At 53.3% G+C, this 16975-nt stretch overlaps 1 protein-coding gene across 1 annotated transcript in view; it reads left to right on the forward strand.

Annotated features, from left to right (window-relative positions):
- The first annotated feature begins 8705 nt into the window (after positions 1 to 8705).
- The window catches only part of SOAT1 (sterol O-acyltransferase 1), a 32975-nt gene continuing 24705 nt past the window's right edge, over positions 8706 to 16975 (forward strand). The window contains exons 1-2 of the mRNA XM_056107314.1: positions 8706 to 8790; positions 15340 to 15455. Coding sequence (XP_055963289.1) covers positions 15341 to 15455 — 115 coding nt within the window. The 5' untranslated portion in view covers positions 8706 to 8790; position 15340. The remainder of the gene's footprint in view (positions 8791 to 15339; positions 15456 to 16975) is intronic.

The following is a 16975-nucleotide window of genomic DNA, read 5'->3' on the forward strand; positions in this document are numbered from 1 at the left end:
AGAACCACATAGGCAGAAAGGAGAAAGCTTAGTGCAGAGGAGTGCAAAATGGGGGCTGGAGCGAGAGCACAGTGGGGAGGGCATTGGCCTGGCACGTGGCCGACCCGGGTTCGATCCCCGGCATCCCCTAGGGTCCCCCGAGCACCACCAGGAGTGATTCCTGAGTGCAGAGCCGGGAGTCAGCCCTGAGCATCGCTGGATGTCACCCAAAAAGAAAAAAAAAAAGAAAACAAGAGTATAAAATGATTATTAAGGGGCCAGAGCTATAGCACAGCGGAAGCGCGTTTGCCTGGCATGCGGCTGACCCGGGTTCGATCCCCGGCATCCTATAGGGTCCCCCCAAGCAACGCCAGGAGTGATTCCTGAGTGCAGAGCCAGGAGTTACCCCTGAGCATCACAGGGTGTGATGCAAAAACAAACAAAACAGAACTTTCTTGCTTCCAAAAAAAAAGGGAAAAAAAACCAAAAAATTTCATAGAAACATTTTTGGGGAAACAAATTGTGATTTTTGGTTGCAGCTGTTTGTCCCCAAATCTCCAACCCGGGTTTGATCCCTGGCACCCCCTAGGGTCCCCCGAGCACCACCAGGAGTAATTCCTGAGTGCAGAGCCAGGAATAAGCCCTGAACATCACTGGGTGGGACCCAAAAACAAACAAAGCACTGTAGCACTGTCCTTCCAGTGTTCAAGTGGGCGCCAGTAACATCTCCATTGTGACACTTGTTACTGTGCCTGGCATCTCGAATACTTCACGGGGAGCTTGCCAGGCTTTGCTATGCAGGCGAGATACTCTCGGTAGCTTGCCCGGCTCTCTGAGAGGGGCGGAGGAATCAAACCCAGGTCAGCCACTGCAAGGCAAACGCCCTACCCGCTGTGCTATTACTCCAGTCCAAACAAACAAAATGACTATTAATATCTGTGCTTGGGGTCTTGTGGGACATTTGCTTCTTTTGGGGTGGTCAGGAGTGGCGTGTGTCACACCCAGCGCTGCTCAGAGCTTGGTGCTGGCTCTAAGCTCAGGGATCAATCCTGGTGGGGCTGGGTGGTGCCCGGATTAACCACAAGAATGGCAAGTACCTGACCACCTTACCATCTTTCTGGCCCCAGGATTTCCTCCCTTTCTTTTCTGTTGGTTTGTTGTTGTTGTTGTTTTTGGGTCCCACCTGGCGATGCTCAGGGGTTCCTCCTGGCTCTGCACTCAGAATCACTCCTGGCGGTGCTCGGGGGATCCTATGGGATGCTGGGAATCGAACCCGGGTCGGCCGCGTGCAAGGCAAACGTCCTCCCGTTGTGCTATGGCTCCGACCCCCAACTGGCCTTCTATTTGGGTAGTTTTGGGGACCCACCTGGAGGTGGTCTGAAATAGCTTCCGGCAGTGCTTAAGGCATCACACACCTGCCTTTATCCCCTGTTTGGTTCTCAGCCCCTGCTGCCTTGAACCGGCTTATTCATGACTTCCACCAGCAGACACAGTAGGGCTAGTTCCTGTTTCCCTGGCAAACAGTTCATATATGCATCCTAGAGTGGTTTTATTTATTTATTTATTTATTTATTTATTTATTGCTTTTTGGGGTCACACCCTGCGATGCACAGGTTCATGCATTCAGGAATCACTCCTGGCGGTGCTCGGGGGACCCTATGGGATGCTGGGAATCGAACCTGGGTCAGCCGTGTGCCAGGCAAACGCCCTCCCCGCTGTGCTATTGCTTCAGCCCCCTAGAGTGGTTTTATTTTTGTTTATTTCTTTGGGAGGGGAAAGTGGGGAGTTTTGGGGTCACATCCGGAGGTGCTCTGGGAAGATCTGTAAGTGCTGGGATCCAACAAGTTCCGCCACATGTAACGCAGGTGTTTCATGGTCTCTCATATTATCTCTGACTCCTGGGACTTGCTTCTTAAACATGATGACACCAAGGGTTCACCAGGCCCCGACCCCAATGACTGGGTGATGTGATTTTCACGTCAGCAGTGGGAAGTAACTTGGCGAGAGTCTTTGTGGGTCCTGACAAACCTAGTAAAAAGGTCTTGAACTAAATGACTTGGTCAGACTCCTACTTGTTTGAGAAACTCACAGGGTTATTAGCAATTATTTAGCAATGTCCTTTTTTGGATAGACACAGGAAGACAGTGGATAATATGCTATGTCACATGGGAGTTACTGGACTCCAAAATAATATTTACTCCTGGGTATCCATCATATTTGATTTTTCTTTTTTTTTGCTTTTTGGGTCACATTCAGAGATGCACAGGGGTTACTCCTGGCTCTGCACTCAGGAATTACTCCTGGCAGTGCTCAGAGGACCATATGGGATGCTGGGAATCGAACCCGGGTTGTCCGCGTGCAAGGCAAACGCTCTACCTGCTGTGCTATCACTCCAGCCCCATATTTACTTGATGTAAGTCTCAGTAACCCTTAGTTCCCAACACCCAAAAAGCAGGGTTCTTACAAGGGACTGGATGGACCCAGGACAAGCTATGAGCTACCTTGGCATTGAAATGGACCAGGCCAAAGAGCCATCATTCTTTTTTTTTTTTTTTTTTTGGGTCACACCCAGCGACGCTCAGGGGTTACTCCTGTCTCATGCACTCAGGAATTACTCCTGGCAGTGCTCGGGGGACCATATGGGATGCTGGGAATCGAACCTGTGTTGGCCATGTTGGCTGCGTGCAAGGCAAACACCCTACCCGCTGTGCTATCGCTCCAGCCCCAGAGCCATCATTCTTAACAATAAATAATGTATGCATACCTTTCACAGCCTTACCTCACCCTTGCCCCGCAAGATTATCCCGAAATCCTTCAGCCGTTTCAACTGCTAGTTTCTCTATTCTTTCCCAAGTCTTGCCCTTTAGAATTAATTCGTCTGGAAAAAGAAAAACAGAAACAACTCAAGGCAAAACCCTTTGCGGTAACTGTTTTGGGTTCATTTTTATTTTGGGGTAGTGGTGGTGGTTTTTTTTCGGGGGGGCTAGGTGGGAGACTCATCTGCACCCCGTATGGAATGCTGGGGATTGAACCCCGTCTTTGTTTTTTGTTTTTTGTTTTTTGCTTTTTGGGTCACACCCGGCTTTGCACGGGGGTTACTCCTGGCTCATGCACTCAGGAATTACTCCTGGCGGTGCTCGGGGGACCATATGGGATGCTGGGAATCGAACCCGGGTCGGCCGCGTGTAAGGCAAACGCCCTCCCCGCTGTGCTATCACTCCAGCCCCTGAACCCTGTCTTTGAAAGAATGTATATTCCAGCCTTTGGAGGTATCCCCTGACTTCCCAACCTTTTTCTTATTTTTGCCTTGACATGATAAAGAGCAACAAAAATGCAGACCAGAATAAGCACAGCAAGGAGGGCATTGGCCTTGCACACGGCTGACCCGGGTTCGGTTCCCCGCATCCCATATGATGGTCCCCCGAACACCGCCAGGAGTGATTCCTGAGTGCATGAGCCAGGAAGAACCCCTGCGCATCGCCGGGTGTGACCCAAAAAGGAAAAAAAAAAACAAAAACAAAAACAATGCAGACCACATCACAGGCTCTGCTCTGCAGCAGAATTCTGGAATTTTCCCAGCTGTACTCTGACCTCTGTACCTCCGTGTTTGTCTCCAGGCCTTGAGTTCCTCAAACCAGCCAAACCTGTTTCCTTTCTGCTTTATCCTGTCTGGAAAATTCTTCCCTGCACTTGGCTCCACCAGATTCTTCAGAAGTCAAGACTTTCTCCCCCTCCCATGTGTTCTCTCTCTCCTACCTCTTTTCCCCTCCCCACCCCCGTGTGTGTGTGTGTGTGTGTGTGTGTGTGTGTGTGTATGAGAGAGAGAGAGAGAGAGAGAGAGAGAGTATATGTTTGGGCCACATCTGCACATCTGGCAGTGCTCAAGGTTTACTCTTGGCTCAGTGCTCAGGGATTGCTCCTGGGAGACGCTCCAGGAACCCTATGTACCGCCGTGGGGATCAAATGAGAGCAGGACAATCCAAAAGGCACATGAAAAAATGCTCCACATCGCTAGCCATCAGGGAGATACAAATCAAAACAACAATGAGTTATCATGTCACACCACAGAGACTGGCCGACATTCAAAAAGAACAGAAGCAACCAGTGCTGGCGTGGATGTGGGGAAAAAGGGACGTTCTTTCGCTGTTGGTGGGAAGGCCTACTAGTCCAGCCTTTCTGGGAAACAATATGGACAGTGGACAGTTCTTCAAAAACTAGAAACTGGGGCCGGAGTGATAGCAGAACGGATAGAGCGTTTGCCTTGCACGCGGCTGGCCTGGGTTTGATCCCCGGCATCCCATATAGTCCCCCAAGCACTGCTAGGAGTAATTCCTGAGTGCAGAGCCAGGAATAACACCTGAGCATCGCTGGGTGTGACCCAAAAAGAAAAAAAAAACTAGAAACTGAGGTTCCATATGACCCTGCAATACCACTTCTGGGAATATATCTCAAGGATGCAAGAAAGCACAGTAGAAATGACATCTGGACCTATATGTTCATTGCAGCACTGTTCACAATAGCCCAAATCTGGAAACAAACCAAGTGCCCTAGAACAGATGACTGGTTAAAAAAAAAAAAACCTTTGGTACATCTATGCAGTGGAATACTATGCAGCTGTTAGCAAAGATGAAGTCATGAACTTTGCTTATAAATGGATAGCCACGGAGAGTATCATGCTAAGTGAAACGAGTCAGAAAGAGAGGGACAGACATAGAAGGACTGCACTCATTTGTGGAGTACAAAACAACACATGTTTATACAACATGAGGCTGACATCTAAAGATAGTAGATACACGGGACAGGAGGATTGCTCCATAGCTGGAAGCCTGCTTCATGAGCAAAGGGGAAAAGGCAGCTGGAATAGAGAAGGGATCACTAAGAAAACTAATCACTAAATCAATCACTAAACTAATCACTAAAATGGCTCGAGGAACTGGTTGGGATGGGAGATCTGTGTTGAAAGTAGATCAAGGACCAAACATGATAACCTCTCAGTGTCTGTATTGCAAACCATAATGCCCAAAGGTAGAGAGAGAGTCTGGAGGAGACTGTCTGCCATGGAGGCAGGGGGAGGGTGGGAAAGGGGGGGTATCCCGGGGATATTGGTGGTGGGGAATGCGCACTGGTGGAGGGATGGTGTTTGATCATTGTGTGATTGTAACCCAAACATGAAAGCTTATAAGTATTTCATAGTGATTCAATAAAATTTTTTTAAAAAAATGAAAAAAATGAGAGTAGGCCTCCAGCAAATGCCTGAACTCCTGTATTATTTATACAGGACCATTTGCTTTTTTGTTCGTTTGGTTTGGTTTTGGGACCACACCCGCTGATGCCCAGGGGTTCCTCCTGGCTCCACACTCAGGAATCACTCCTGGCAGGGCTCAGTGGACCCTATGGGATGCTGGGATCGAACCCGGGTCAGCTGCGTACAAGGCAAGGGACCTAACCTCCATGTTATGCTCCAGTTCTAGGACTGTTTCTGGTTTTTATTTATTTGTTTGTTTTGCCTCTGTACACCTGGTGATCTGGGGAGGGAGGGGTTACTTCTGGCTCTGTGCTCAGTGGTGCTCCCCGGGACCCTGGCTATGAGGAACCCAGCTAAGAGCGACTTCCTACATATTCCAGTGACTAAGCCGCCACTCCTGGCCCCTAAGTTCCTATATTGATTTTTCTTCTCCACAAGCGATGAAAGATTCTCAGGTTTGGCCAATTCCTTCTTTAACCAAAGCTAGCCCCAAGTCTTGATATTGTGTGTTGTGTGTGTGTGTGTGTGTGTGTGTGTGTGTGTGTGTGTAAAAGATTCTCAGGTGTGGCCTATTCCTGCTTTAACCAAGGCTAGACGCAAGTCTTGATGTGTGTGTGTGTGTGTGTGTGTGTGTGTGTGTGTGTGTGTGTTTGGGACACAAATGGGAAATGCTCAGGGCTTCCTCCTGGCTCTGCACTCACGAATCCCTCCTGGATATGCTTGGGGATTATATGGGATGTCGGGAACTGAACCAGGTAGGGAGCTCACACAAGTCACGCTGTCCTATCTCTGCGACCTCAAATCATTTATTTTTTTTTTAATTTAATTTTTTGCTTTTTGGGTTCCTCCTGGCTCTGCACTCAGGAATTACTTCTGGCGGTGCTCAAGGGACCATATTGGGATGCTGGGAATCGAACCTGGGTCGGCCACATGCAAGGCAAACGGCCTACCTGCTGTGCTATTGCTCTGGCCCCACAACCTCAACTCTAGATGTCTTGAGGGTAGCCGTGAAGTGTGAGTAGTTACAAATGCCTTCCTGTGTTTGCTCTCCTTTTTGTTTTTTGTTTTGCTTTTTAGTTCCTGAGGGGTGTGAGCTCAGGAGCAAATGTGATCTCCAAGGAAGCCAGGGAGGGGACCAGCATGCAAAACCCCACCCTAACCCCTGAGCTACCCCTCCAGCCTTTTCCTCTGCCTCTGGTTCATGGTTAAGGACAAACCCAGTTGGTAGCACTGCACCCAGTTTTTCATCGATTTGCTCGAGCGGGCACCAGTAACGTCTCCATTGCAAGACTTGTTGTAACTGTTTTTGGCATATCTCACCCAGCTGGTATAAGCAACTGTTCACTGTCACTGTCCTCCCACTGTTCATCGATTTGCTAGAGCGGGCCCAGTAACGTCTCCATTGTGAGACTTGTTGTTCCTGTGTTTGGCATATCGAATATGCCACGGGTAGCTTGCCAGGCTCCCCGAGAGGGGTGGAGAAATCGAACCTGGGTCGGCCAGGTCGGCCACATGCAAGGCAAACGCCCTACCTGCTGCGCTATAGCTCCAGCCCAGAAGCAACTATTCTATTTTTTTTCTTTTTTGGGGTCACACCTGGCGATGCACGGGGCTGACTCCTGGCTCTGCACTCAGGAATCACTCCTGGCAGTGCTCGGGGGACCCTATGGGATGCCGGGGATTGAACCTGGGTCGGCCACGTGCCAGGCAAACATCCTCCCTGTTGTGCAATCCCGCTGGCCCATGATAAATACTCTAAAACAGACCTACTGGGAACGAACATCCAGGGTTTAACAGGAAACCAAGGCCAGCTCAGGAGGACGTGGGTGGTCAAGAGATTTGAATCCTTTTCTGGAAGGTCGAGAGTCACATTTTCAGGTAGATCAACCTGGCCCTTGCTCCCGGCAACGGGGCTGGGTGATGGGTGACCATCCTTAGTCTTTAGAGCCGGGACAGACTGGCCTGTGTGGGCTGCCACCATTGCCTTTCTCCTTCCCTCTCACCCACCTTCACCCGAATTTCACCTACACCTTGGCCTTGTACGCAAGTAAGTACTCTCTGTCCTAAATCTCTTGGTATCATCTCTTCTCATTTTGTTTTTGGGCCACACCTGGCGGTGCTCAGGGGTCACTCCTGTTGGGATTCAGGGGACCATACTGGGTCAGCCACATGCAAGGCCAGCGCCTGACCGGCTGGATTACCTCTCCAGCCCCTTGAAGCAGTCTTTAATTCCCCTCTGGTTTAAATCTGTTTGTTTGTTTGTTTGTTTTTGCTTTTTGGGTCACACCCAGCGATGTACAGGGGTTACTCCTGGCTCATGCACTCAGGAATCACTTCTGGCTCAGGGGACCATGTGGGATGCTGGGAATCGAACCCAGGTCGACTGTGTGCAAGGCAAATGCTCTACCCGCCGTGCTATCGCTCCAGCCCCTTTAATTAAAAAAAAAAAATCTTTTGGATTTTAGGCCACACCTGGCAATGCTCAGGGGTTTACTCCTGGCTCTGCACTCAGGAATTACTCCCGGTGGGGCTCAGGGGACCCTATGGGATGCTGGGGATGGAACCCAGGTCAAACCCAGGCCAAACGCTTGCAAGAAAAAAAAGCCCTCCCCACTGTACTTTCACTCCGGCCCCCCACCCCTCTATTTTTTTTTAATTAAAAAAATGTTTTTTTCTAAATTTTGGGCCACACCCGGCGAGGCTGGGATTAATCCTGGCTCTGCTGTCAGGAATCACTCCTGGAGCTCAGGCGGGCCTCTGGGATGCTGGGGACGGAACCCGTGTCGGCCACGTGCAAGGCAAGCGCCTTACCTTCGGTCCTATGCTCCGGCCCCCATGTCCCCCTTCGGGGGCTGCGAGGTGTCCTTTCAAATTACTTAACTGCCCGTTTGTGCCACACGCCTCTGCTAGGGCCTGGCTCGCACCAGTCCAACCTGCCCCGACCCCTGGCGTGGGACTCGCGGGCGGCGCTCCCGGCTGCCCAGCCGCCGGCCCCGCACACGATGACACGAGCCCAGAGTGGACAGTGGACGCCGGTGGCGGCCCCTGGGGTCGCGATCGCGGCGAGCGCTCCGCGGCCCGGGAAGGCGCGCGCCCGGCAGTGGGCGGGGCTCCCACCAGTAGGGGCGGAGCGTCCACCAATGGGCGGCGCGTCCTGCGTGTGGGCGGGGCCCCGGCGCACCAATGAGAGGCCGAGCCGGGGCGAGCCGCGCGGCTCCGGCCCCGGGAAGGCGCGCGCCCGACAGTGGGCGGGGCGTCCTTGGCGGAGGGGGCGGAGCGTCCACCAATAGGGGCGGCGCGGCCGGCGTGTGGGCGGGGCCCGAGGCGCCCGGTGCACCAATGAGAGGCCGAGCTGGCGCCAGCCGTGCGCGTGACGCTGCGTAGCGGGCCGCGGGGCTGGGGGCGGAGGGGCCGGCCCGGCGGCCGCTTTATCTTCGGCCGCGGCTGGGTCGGCCACCGGCTTTGCACCCCGCGACAGCCGCCCGGAGCCCCCGAGCGTGCTCCGTCGCTGCCCCCCGGACGGCTGCCCGCCTCTGCTTCCTCGCTGAGGTCCCCGCCGCCCCCAGGTAACGCACCGGCTCCCGGACCCCCACCCCAATCTCCTGCTCAGGGCCACCCCCCAACGTCCAGCTGAGGGGGGTGGCCGGCCTTGGGCCCGAGGGGCCGAGGACGCGGCCCGGGAGTCGGGAGAGACCCCGCGATCGTGGGTGGGGATTTGCAGGGGGGGCTGGGGGAGGGTTGCAAAGTTCCCGTGAAGATCGGTGGCTCCCCCCAGGCCCCCCTCCTCCCAAATCCGGTGGCCTCTGTCTTAAGATTCAAGAAGTTGTGAATGAGGAGACATTTATTCCTTTAAAAAAATTTGGAATTAAATTGAAAAAAGCGACGCGAGGCGGGAGCAGGGCATGCATGCACGCCGGGACCCCGCGTGCGGGCTTTGCAGCGGGACCTGCGGGAAGGGGGGTCGCGTCGGGTGCCACATCCTGTGGCCTCTTCTCTCCGATGCAGGACAGCGTGCCAGCCACCGGGGTTAAGTTCTTTGCCAGTCTGGGCACGGGCTCGGGACTTCGCTCGCCGCCGTTATTTTCTAGAGAGGTGGTTGAGTTTTGGTTTTTTTTTCCCCCCCACTATTTAAAGTGCCTCTATGCAAGCCCCTTGCAAGGCTTGCACCCAGAGGTGCCCAGGGGGGACGGGGCTGCGCCCCGGATTAAGCTCCCCCCTCCCCTCCTGTCTCTCGGCCCACCCCGGGAGCCGCTTTGCGCGTGCTCTGGGCTGCAGGGTGGGTACCAGGCGCTTTCCAGGGTTATCATGTGAGCGAGCACGTGGCAGGGGCATCAGGGCTGAGAAAGCGCCAAGATCTCCCCATCCCTTGGGACACAGTCCGAACAGAGGTCAGGGCCAGCTGCTGACTCCCCCTGCCCCCCTCCCTGCTGTCTGGTCCCCCGAGGCATCCGGGTTTTCTCCTCCCCTCCCCCTCTCCCCGTTGCTAGCTCCTGATCTCCAAGAAGGGGGAGTTTCTGCAGCTGGAAGGGACACACACACACCCAAGATGCCTCAAGTGTCCGCCTCGGTGCTGGGTGCTGCCAGCCTCCCGCCCTCTGTGCATCTCGGGGTGATGAGTTAAGTTCATCACACGCTTTTTCTTGAAGGCGGGCCAGCCTGTCCTAGTAATCCTAGTAATCTCTTTTTTTTTTTTTTTGCTTTTTGGGTCACACCCAGCGATGCACAGGGGTTACTCCTGATTCATGCACTCAGGAATTACTCCTGGCTGTGCTGGGGGACCATATGGGATGCTGGGAATTAATTAAACCTGGGTAAGCTGCATGCAAGGCAAACGCCCTACTGTGCTATCACTCCAGCCCCAGTAATCTCTTTTTTGGGGTTTGTTTTTGGATCAGTGCACAGAGCTTTACTCTTTTTTTTTTTTTTTTTTTTTGCTTTTTGGGGCACAGCCAGCAATGCACAGGGGTTATTCGCGGCTCTACACTCAGGAATTACTCAATTACTCCCGGCGGTGCTCGGGGGTACTCTATGGGATGCTGGGAATCTTAACCTGAGTCAGCCGCGTGCCAGGCAAATGCCCTCCCCGCTGTACTATCGCTCCAACCCCCAGAGCGGTTCTCTTGGTTCTGCCCTCAGGGTTCAGGGGACCCTATGGGGTGTCGGGAATCAAACCTGGGTCAGCTGCATGCAAGGCTGACACCCGACTTGCTGTCCACTCCCGGCCCTATCCGATGACCCATCTGAGTGGGAAATATATAGAGAGGAGGGATTGTTTGCTTGAGAGTGTTTGGAGGTGGGGTAGGGACCAATTAACAGAGCTCTGTAAAATTCCTTTTCTTGACGAAATTTGCTTTTGGAATTTATGACTTAGGAGATAACGGATGATGAGATCACACAGATGTGAGCACTTTTACTGTTTGGTTTTGTGTGTGGTGGAATGGAAGAAAAAAGTGGTTTTGGTTTGGGGGCCACACCCTGTTGTGTTCAAGGAGCCAATTCCTTTAGCTAAATGACCAAATGAGGGGCTAGAGTGATAGCACAGCGGGTAGGGTGTTAGCCTTGCAGGCAGCCGACCCGGGTTCGATTCCCAACATCGCATATGGTCCCCTGAGCACCACCAAAAGTAATTCCTGAGTGCAGAGCCAGGAATAACTCCTGTGCATTGCCGGGTGTGACCCCCACCCCCAAATAAATAAATAAATGACCTCATGAGCTCTTTTATAGATGGTCATTATATTTATTATTATTATTATTATTATTACTATTATTGGGGTGGAGCGATAGCACAGTGGTAGGGTGTTTGCCTTGCACGCAGCTGGCCCGGCCGAACCAGGTTCGATTCCTCCGCCCCTCTCGGAGAGCCCGGCAAGTTACCGAGAGAATCTCGCCTTCACGGCAAAGCCTGGCAAGCTCCCCGTGACGCACTCGATATGCCAAACACAGTAACAAGTCTCACGATGGAGATGTTACTGGGCCCTTTTGAGCAAATCAATGAATAACGGGACCATAATTATTATTATTATTATTGGTGGGCTGGAGTGATAATACAGTGGGTAGGGCGTTTGCCTTGCATGCGGCCGACCCGGGTTTGATTCTTCTGCCCCTCTTAGAGAGCCCGGCAAGCTACCGAGAGTATCTCGCCCACACGGGAGAGCCTGGCAAGCTCCTCGTGGCGTATTTGGGATGCCAAACACAGTCACAACAAGTCTCACAATGGAGACGTTACTGGACCCGCTCGAGCAAGTCAATGAACAGTGGGAGGACAGTGCTACAGTGCTATTATTATTGGTATTTGGTTGGGGAGGCTCATACCTGGTGGTACTCAAGGCTTACTTCTGGTTCTATGCTGGGGTACCATATGGGATGCTGGGCATTGAACCGGGATCTGTTGTATGCAGGGCACTGCCCGATGAACGATTGCTCCAGCCCTCTTTTCTTTCTTTCTCTCTCTCTCTCTTTCTTCCTTCCTTCCTTCCTTCCTTCCTTCCTTCCTTCCTTCCTTCCTTTCTTTCTTTCTTTTTGGGTCACATGGGGTGATGCTCAGGAGTTACTCCTGGTTCTGTGCTCAGGGATCACTCCTGGCGGTGCTTGGGGGACACTATGGGATGCCGGGATCGAACCCAGGTCTGCCGCCTGCAGGCAAACGCCCTCCCAACTGTGTTATCTGTATTATTGCTCCAAGCCTCTGATCTTTTTATCCCCTATCCTTCCCTTTTTATTGCTCCCTGTGATCTCCATGCGGGCTGCATGCAGGCCGTGGTGCTGGGGGTTGAACTCAGAGCTTTAATTAAGCTTTCCAGGGTGGTACCAGGAACGAGGCACTGGGAACCTCCCTCCACTTCAAGCTCTCCTCTGTTCCTGAGAATTTTGTAGGACTATGCCCGGTGAGGCTGTTGGGGAGTGGGGGAGCCTTTGGGGGAGCCCCTGATGTTTCCGATGACGTATTGATCAGTCCTTCCTTCCCCCTCTGAGCTCAGAGCAGTGCCACTGTTGAAATGGATTAGGCTGTTAATGTCGATTTTTTTTTTTCCTTTGAGGGTTGAGATCTGGGCTGCGCCCCTCCCAGTGGTGCTCAGGGCTGACTCCTGACTCTGCTCAGGACCACTCCTGGCGGGGCTCTGGGCACCCTATGGGATAGCGGGGATCAAACTCAGGTCGGTCATGTGCAAGGCAAATGCCCTCCCCGCTGTGCTATCGTTCTAGCCTCTATATTCTCTCTAGTTTGCTTTTGGTCACCTTGGTGGAATTGTTCACACTTGTCACATTTGTGACATTGGGCCAGTGTCTGTCACCTTTTCCCAGTCTCCCGCATCTTTCTGAATGCAAGACTGGGTCTCCAACATGTCCCACAGTCACGGATGAGTGTTCCTCTCCCCTCCCAACCCCCACTTCCGCCCCTGCACCCAGGGCCTTGGAGCTCCTGGTCTTGTGACCCCTCCTTTCACTTCCTCAGCTCGTTGGGTGTCCCTCTCCGATTTAGCTCTTTATCCTTCCTGAAAGTGAGCTGTACAAGTGGTGAAGGAACGCTGAGTCTCGGGTGTCCCCAAGTTGTGAAATACCATGTGTCTCACTCCACAAGCCCCGCCCCACTCCTTTTTTGGGGGTGGTATCGGGGAAATGACTTCACTGCCAGTAAAAGAGACGCTTTGTCTCTTCCACGGGGGGGTAGGGTCATGACTGAATGAGTCGCAGCCAGTGCCCAGTGACTGAGCTGGACTCTTGGTGTCCTTCCTGAGCCCAGACCTTCCCCGGCCTGTCTTGGCCATGGTCCCATCTTACTGGACTTCTGCCATGTGGGATAGCCCAGCCCTCCACAGGGAAAGCGAGGCTTGAAAGTCAACTCTGTTCCAGTCACTTCACTGGCCCACTTCACTGACCCTTCCTGGCCCTCTGTCCTCGGTGTCTGTGACGATTCTTGCTACTCATTCATTCATTCAACTATTCTATCACCCATCTGTTCACTCAACCAATCATCCATTCATTCAACCATCTGTCTATCCATCCATCTACCATTCATCCCTCCATCCACTCATTCAACCATCCACCCATCCATCCATCTACTCATTCAACTATCCATCCATCCACTCATTCAACCATCCACCCATCCATCCATCCACTCATTCAACTATCCGTCCATCCACTCATTCAACCATCCACCCATCCATCTATCCACTCATTCAACCATCCACTCATCCATTCATCCCTCCATCCACTCATTCAGCCATCCACCCATCCACCCATCCATCCATCTACTCATTCAACCATCCACCCATCCATCCACCCACTCATTCAACTATCCGTCCATCCACTCATTCAACCATCCATCCATCCATCCATCCATCCACTCATTCAACCATCCACCCATCCATCCATCCATCCATCCATCCATCCACTCATTCAACCATCCACCAATACATCCATTCCTCCATCCACTCATTCAACCATCCACCTATCCATCCATCCATCCACTCATTCAACTATCCCTCCATCCACTCATTCAACCATCCACCATCCACCCATCCACTTATTCAACTACCCATCTATCCTCTCATTCAACCATCACCCATCCATCCATCCACTTATTCAATCATCCATCCATCCATTCATTCAGCATCTACTCATTCAACTATCCATCCACCCATTCATTCAACCATCCATTCATTCATCCATCCATCCATCCATACATACACACATCTACTCATCCAACCATCAGTCCAGTCATTTAACCTACCAAACATCTCAACCCTCCATCCAGTCATCCATCCATTCCTTTAACCAACCATCCACCCATTCGTCTACTCATTCAACCATCAATTTAGTCATTCAATCAACCATCCATCCATCCATCCATCCATCCATCCATCCATCCATCCATCCATCAATCCATTTAACCAGCCACCCAGCCAGCCGTCCAGCAAATGCATCCTAAATGCAGAATGTATTGGAGGCACAGGTTTAAGTAACGCCGATGGGCTGGAGCTCTGATACAGCAGGTAGGGCGCTCACCTTGCCTTGTGGCCAGAGTGAGAAGGGGTCAGGGGCCAGCAGAGTGGACATTGCACTGGGTGCGGGAGATTGAGAATCCAGGCTGGCCCATCAACTGCCCTGAGGGAGGGTCCCAGGACTGGCCTAAGGGGCCCCATTCACCGATCACCTCAGCCACGTCCGTGCAAGCTGGTCCTGGGAAGGCCTCTGGGGACGCGTCTGGATGTGTTGGGGAGACTCACAGAACTCGGGGGATTGGCATCGGGGTGCGGGGATTGAGGGCATTCCTGAGCTTCATGGGGAATTTGGGGTCAGTGCTGTGACTGGGATGGGGGCAAGTGGGGGCATAGAGGCCAACTTGGAGCAGACCGGAAGCCGTGAAAGGTGGGGGAGGGACAAGCGTCACTTCCTCAGGGAATGGGGTGCAGGAGGGGTGTCCAGGGGCAGTGGCCTGGGGCAGGAGTACGAGCAGCTCATTCACCCCTGAGCAACACTGATGTGCCCTTCCCTGGACAAAATGTTTAAAGAAAAATGGGACTGTGGCCAGAGCCATAGCACAGTGGGGAGGGCGTTGGCCGGCATGAGGCCAACCCGGGTTCGATCCCCGGCATCATCCCATAGGGTCCCCCGAGCACTGCCAGGAGTAATTCCTGAGTGCATGAGCCAGGAGTCAGCCCTGAGCATCACCAGGTGTGACCCAAAAAGCAAAATGAAAAGAACCCTTGCTTGGGGTCAGAGTGATAGCACAGTGGGGAGGGTGTTTGCCTTGCACGTGGCTGACTCGGGTTCGATCCCCGGCTTCCATAAGGTCCCCCGAGCACCACCGGAAGTGATCCCTGAGTGCAAAGCCAGGAGTCAGCCCTGAGCATCACCGGGTGTGGTCCCCAAATAAGAATAAGAAAAGGGGGGCTGTATGATAGACAGGGGTGTAGAAAGTGGTCGTGTAGGGAGGATCCCACCGGTTGGTGTCTCGGGGCTACTCCTGGTGGCACCAGGGGTCAAACCGGAAGCTCCTGCATGCAGAGCGTGACCCCCAAGCCCCGTGGCCTGGCTCTCTGGCCAAAGGTGCCTTGCTCGTGTTCTGCTCCCCCCTTTCCTGTCGCACCCCTGAGCTGCTTCTCTCCTTGCAGCATGAGCCAGGAGGACATGTCGCTCCGGAAGCGCCCGGCCCGGCCCGGGGAGGGTCCCGAAGACGCCGCAGACCCCAAGGTCCCCAGCAAGGATGCCCAGGGGACGCCCGAAAACGGTGAGGCTTTCTGCAAAGCAAGTTGGGGACCCCGGGGCCCGGCGTGCCCTTCTGTCACAGGTGGCCATGCTGGCTCCTGGGGGATGGGCAGGGGCAGAGGACAGCCCAGGACACCAGCCCCTGTGCCTTGTGTGTCCCTGGGACCCTGGCGGAAATGGCTGCTGACTCAGGGCGGGTGGGGGTGAGCGCTCCCCGGGGCACTGGTGGCTGAAGGGGACACATGACAGGATGGACAAGGCACGAAGCTTTAGGACGCAGGAATAAACTCTTGTTAACTCCGGAAAGATGCTCTGGCTTACATATGTGTGTATTTTGTCATGCCCGGTGATGCTCAGGGCTAACTCCTGGCTCTGCACTCAGGAATCACTCCTGGCGGGTGCTCAGGGCACCCTGTGGGATGCTGGGGATCGAACCCGGATCAGCCGCGTGCCAGGCCAATGCCCTCCCCGCTGTGCTATCGCTCCAGCCCCAAGCAAGGGTTCTTTTTATTTTGCTTTTTGGGTCACACCTGGTGATGCTTGGGGCTGACTCCTGGCTCATGCACTCAGGAATTACTCCTGGTGGTGCTCGAGGGACCCTATGGATGCCAGCGATCGAACCCGGGTTGGCTGCATACAAGGCAAACGCCCTCCCCACTGTGCTATCACTCCAACTCCATGGATATATATTTTTTGGTGGTTGTTTGGTCCACACTTAGCAGTGCTCAGGGCTGACTCCCAGCTCTGTGCTCAGAAATCACTCCTGGCGGGGCTCAGGGGACCTTATGGGATGCCGGGGATCGAACCTGGGTCAGCCACATGCCAGGCAAGTGCCCTCCTTGCTGTCTCGTCTTTCTGGGGTTTAGGCCACACCACCCCCTGGCCCCCCAGTATTTATGAATGCCCTGCTTGGGGCTGGGTTCCACAGTTGTGATTGTGACATGATATTTACCCTCTTGGGGCTTAAGTGAGCCTCCCCCGATGAATATAAGAATATTATCACAGATGGGGCCTGGAGCGATAGCACAGCGGGGAGGGCGCTGGCCTGGCACGCCGCCGACCCGGGTTCGATCCCCGGCATCCCACAGGGTCCCCCGAGCACCGCCAGGAGTGATTCCTGAGTGCAGAGCCAAGGGTCAGCTCTGAGCATCGCCGGGTGTGACCCATAAAGCAAAGAAAATTAAAAAAAAATACTTATATGTATTATTTGCATATGTGTTATTGATACATATTATTGTATATATTGCATATATAATCACAGATACTGTAGGTGAGCTCTGAAGGAATGGCAGGAAAAAGATGCTGATCATTTGTAGATAGTTTGAATTCCCTCAGTCTGTGTTGGGAGCCATGAACGTGAGGGACTTTTAGGGGTTTTTCTTTTTTTTGCTTTTTGGGTCCCACCTGGCGGTGCTCAGGGCTGACTCCTGGCTCTGCACTCAGGAATCACTCCTGGTGGTGCTCAGGGGACCCTATGGCATACTGGGAATCGAACCCGGGTTGGCCGCGTGCAAGGCAAATGCCCTACCCACTGTGCTATTG

The sequence above is a fragment of the Sorex fumeus genome, unplaced genomic scaffold, assembly GCF_029834395.1.
Source record: "Sorex fumeus unplaced genomic scaffold, SorFum_2.1 ptg000161l, whole genome shotgun sequence".
Lineage (NCBI taxonomy): Eukaryota > Metazoa > Chordata > Mammalia > Eulipotyphla > Soricidae > Sorex > Sorex fumeus.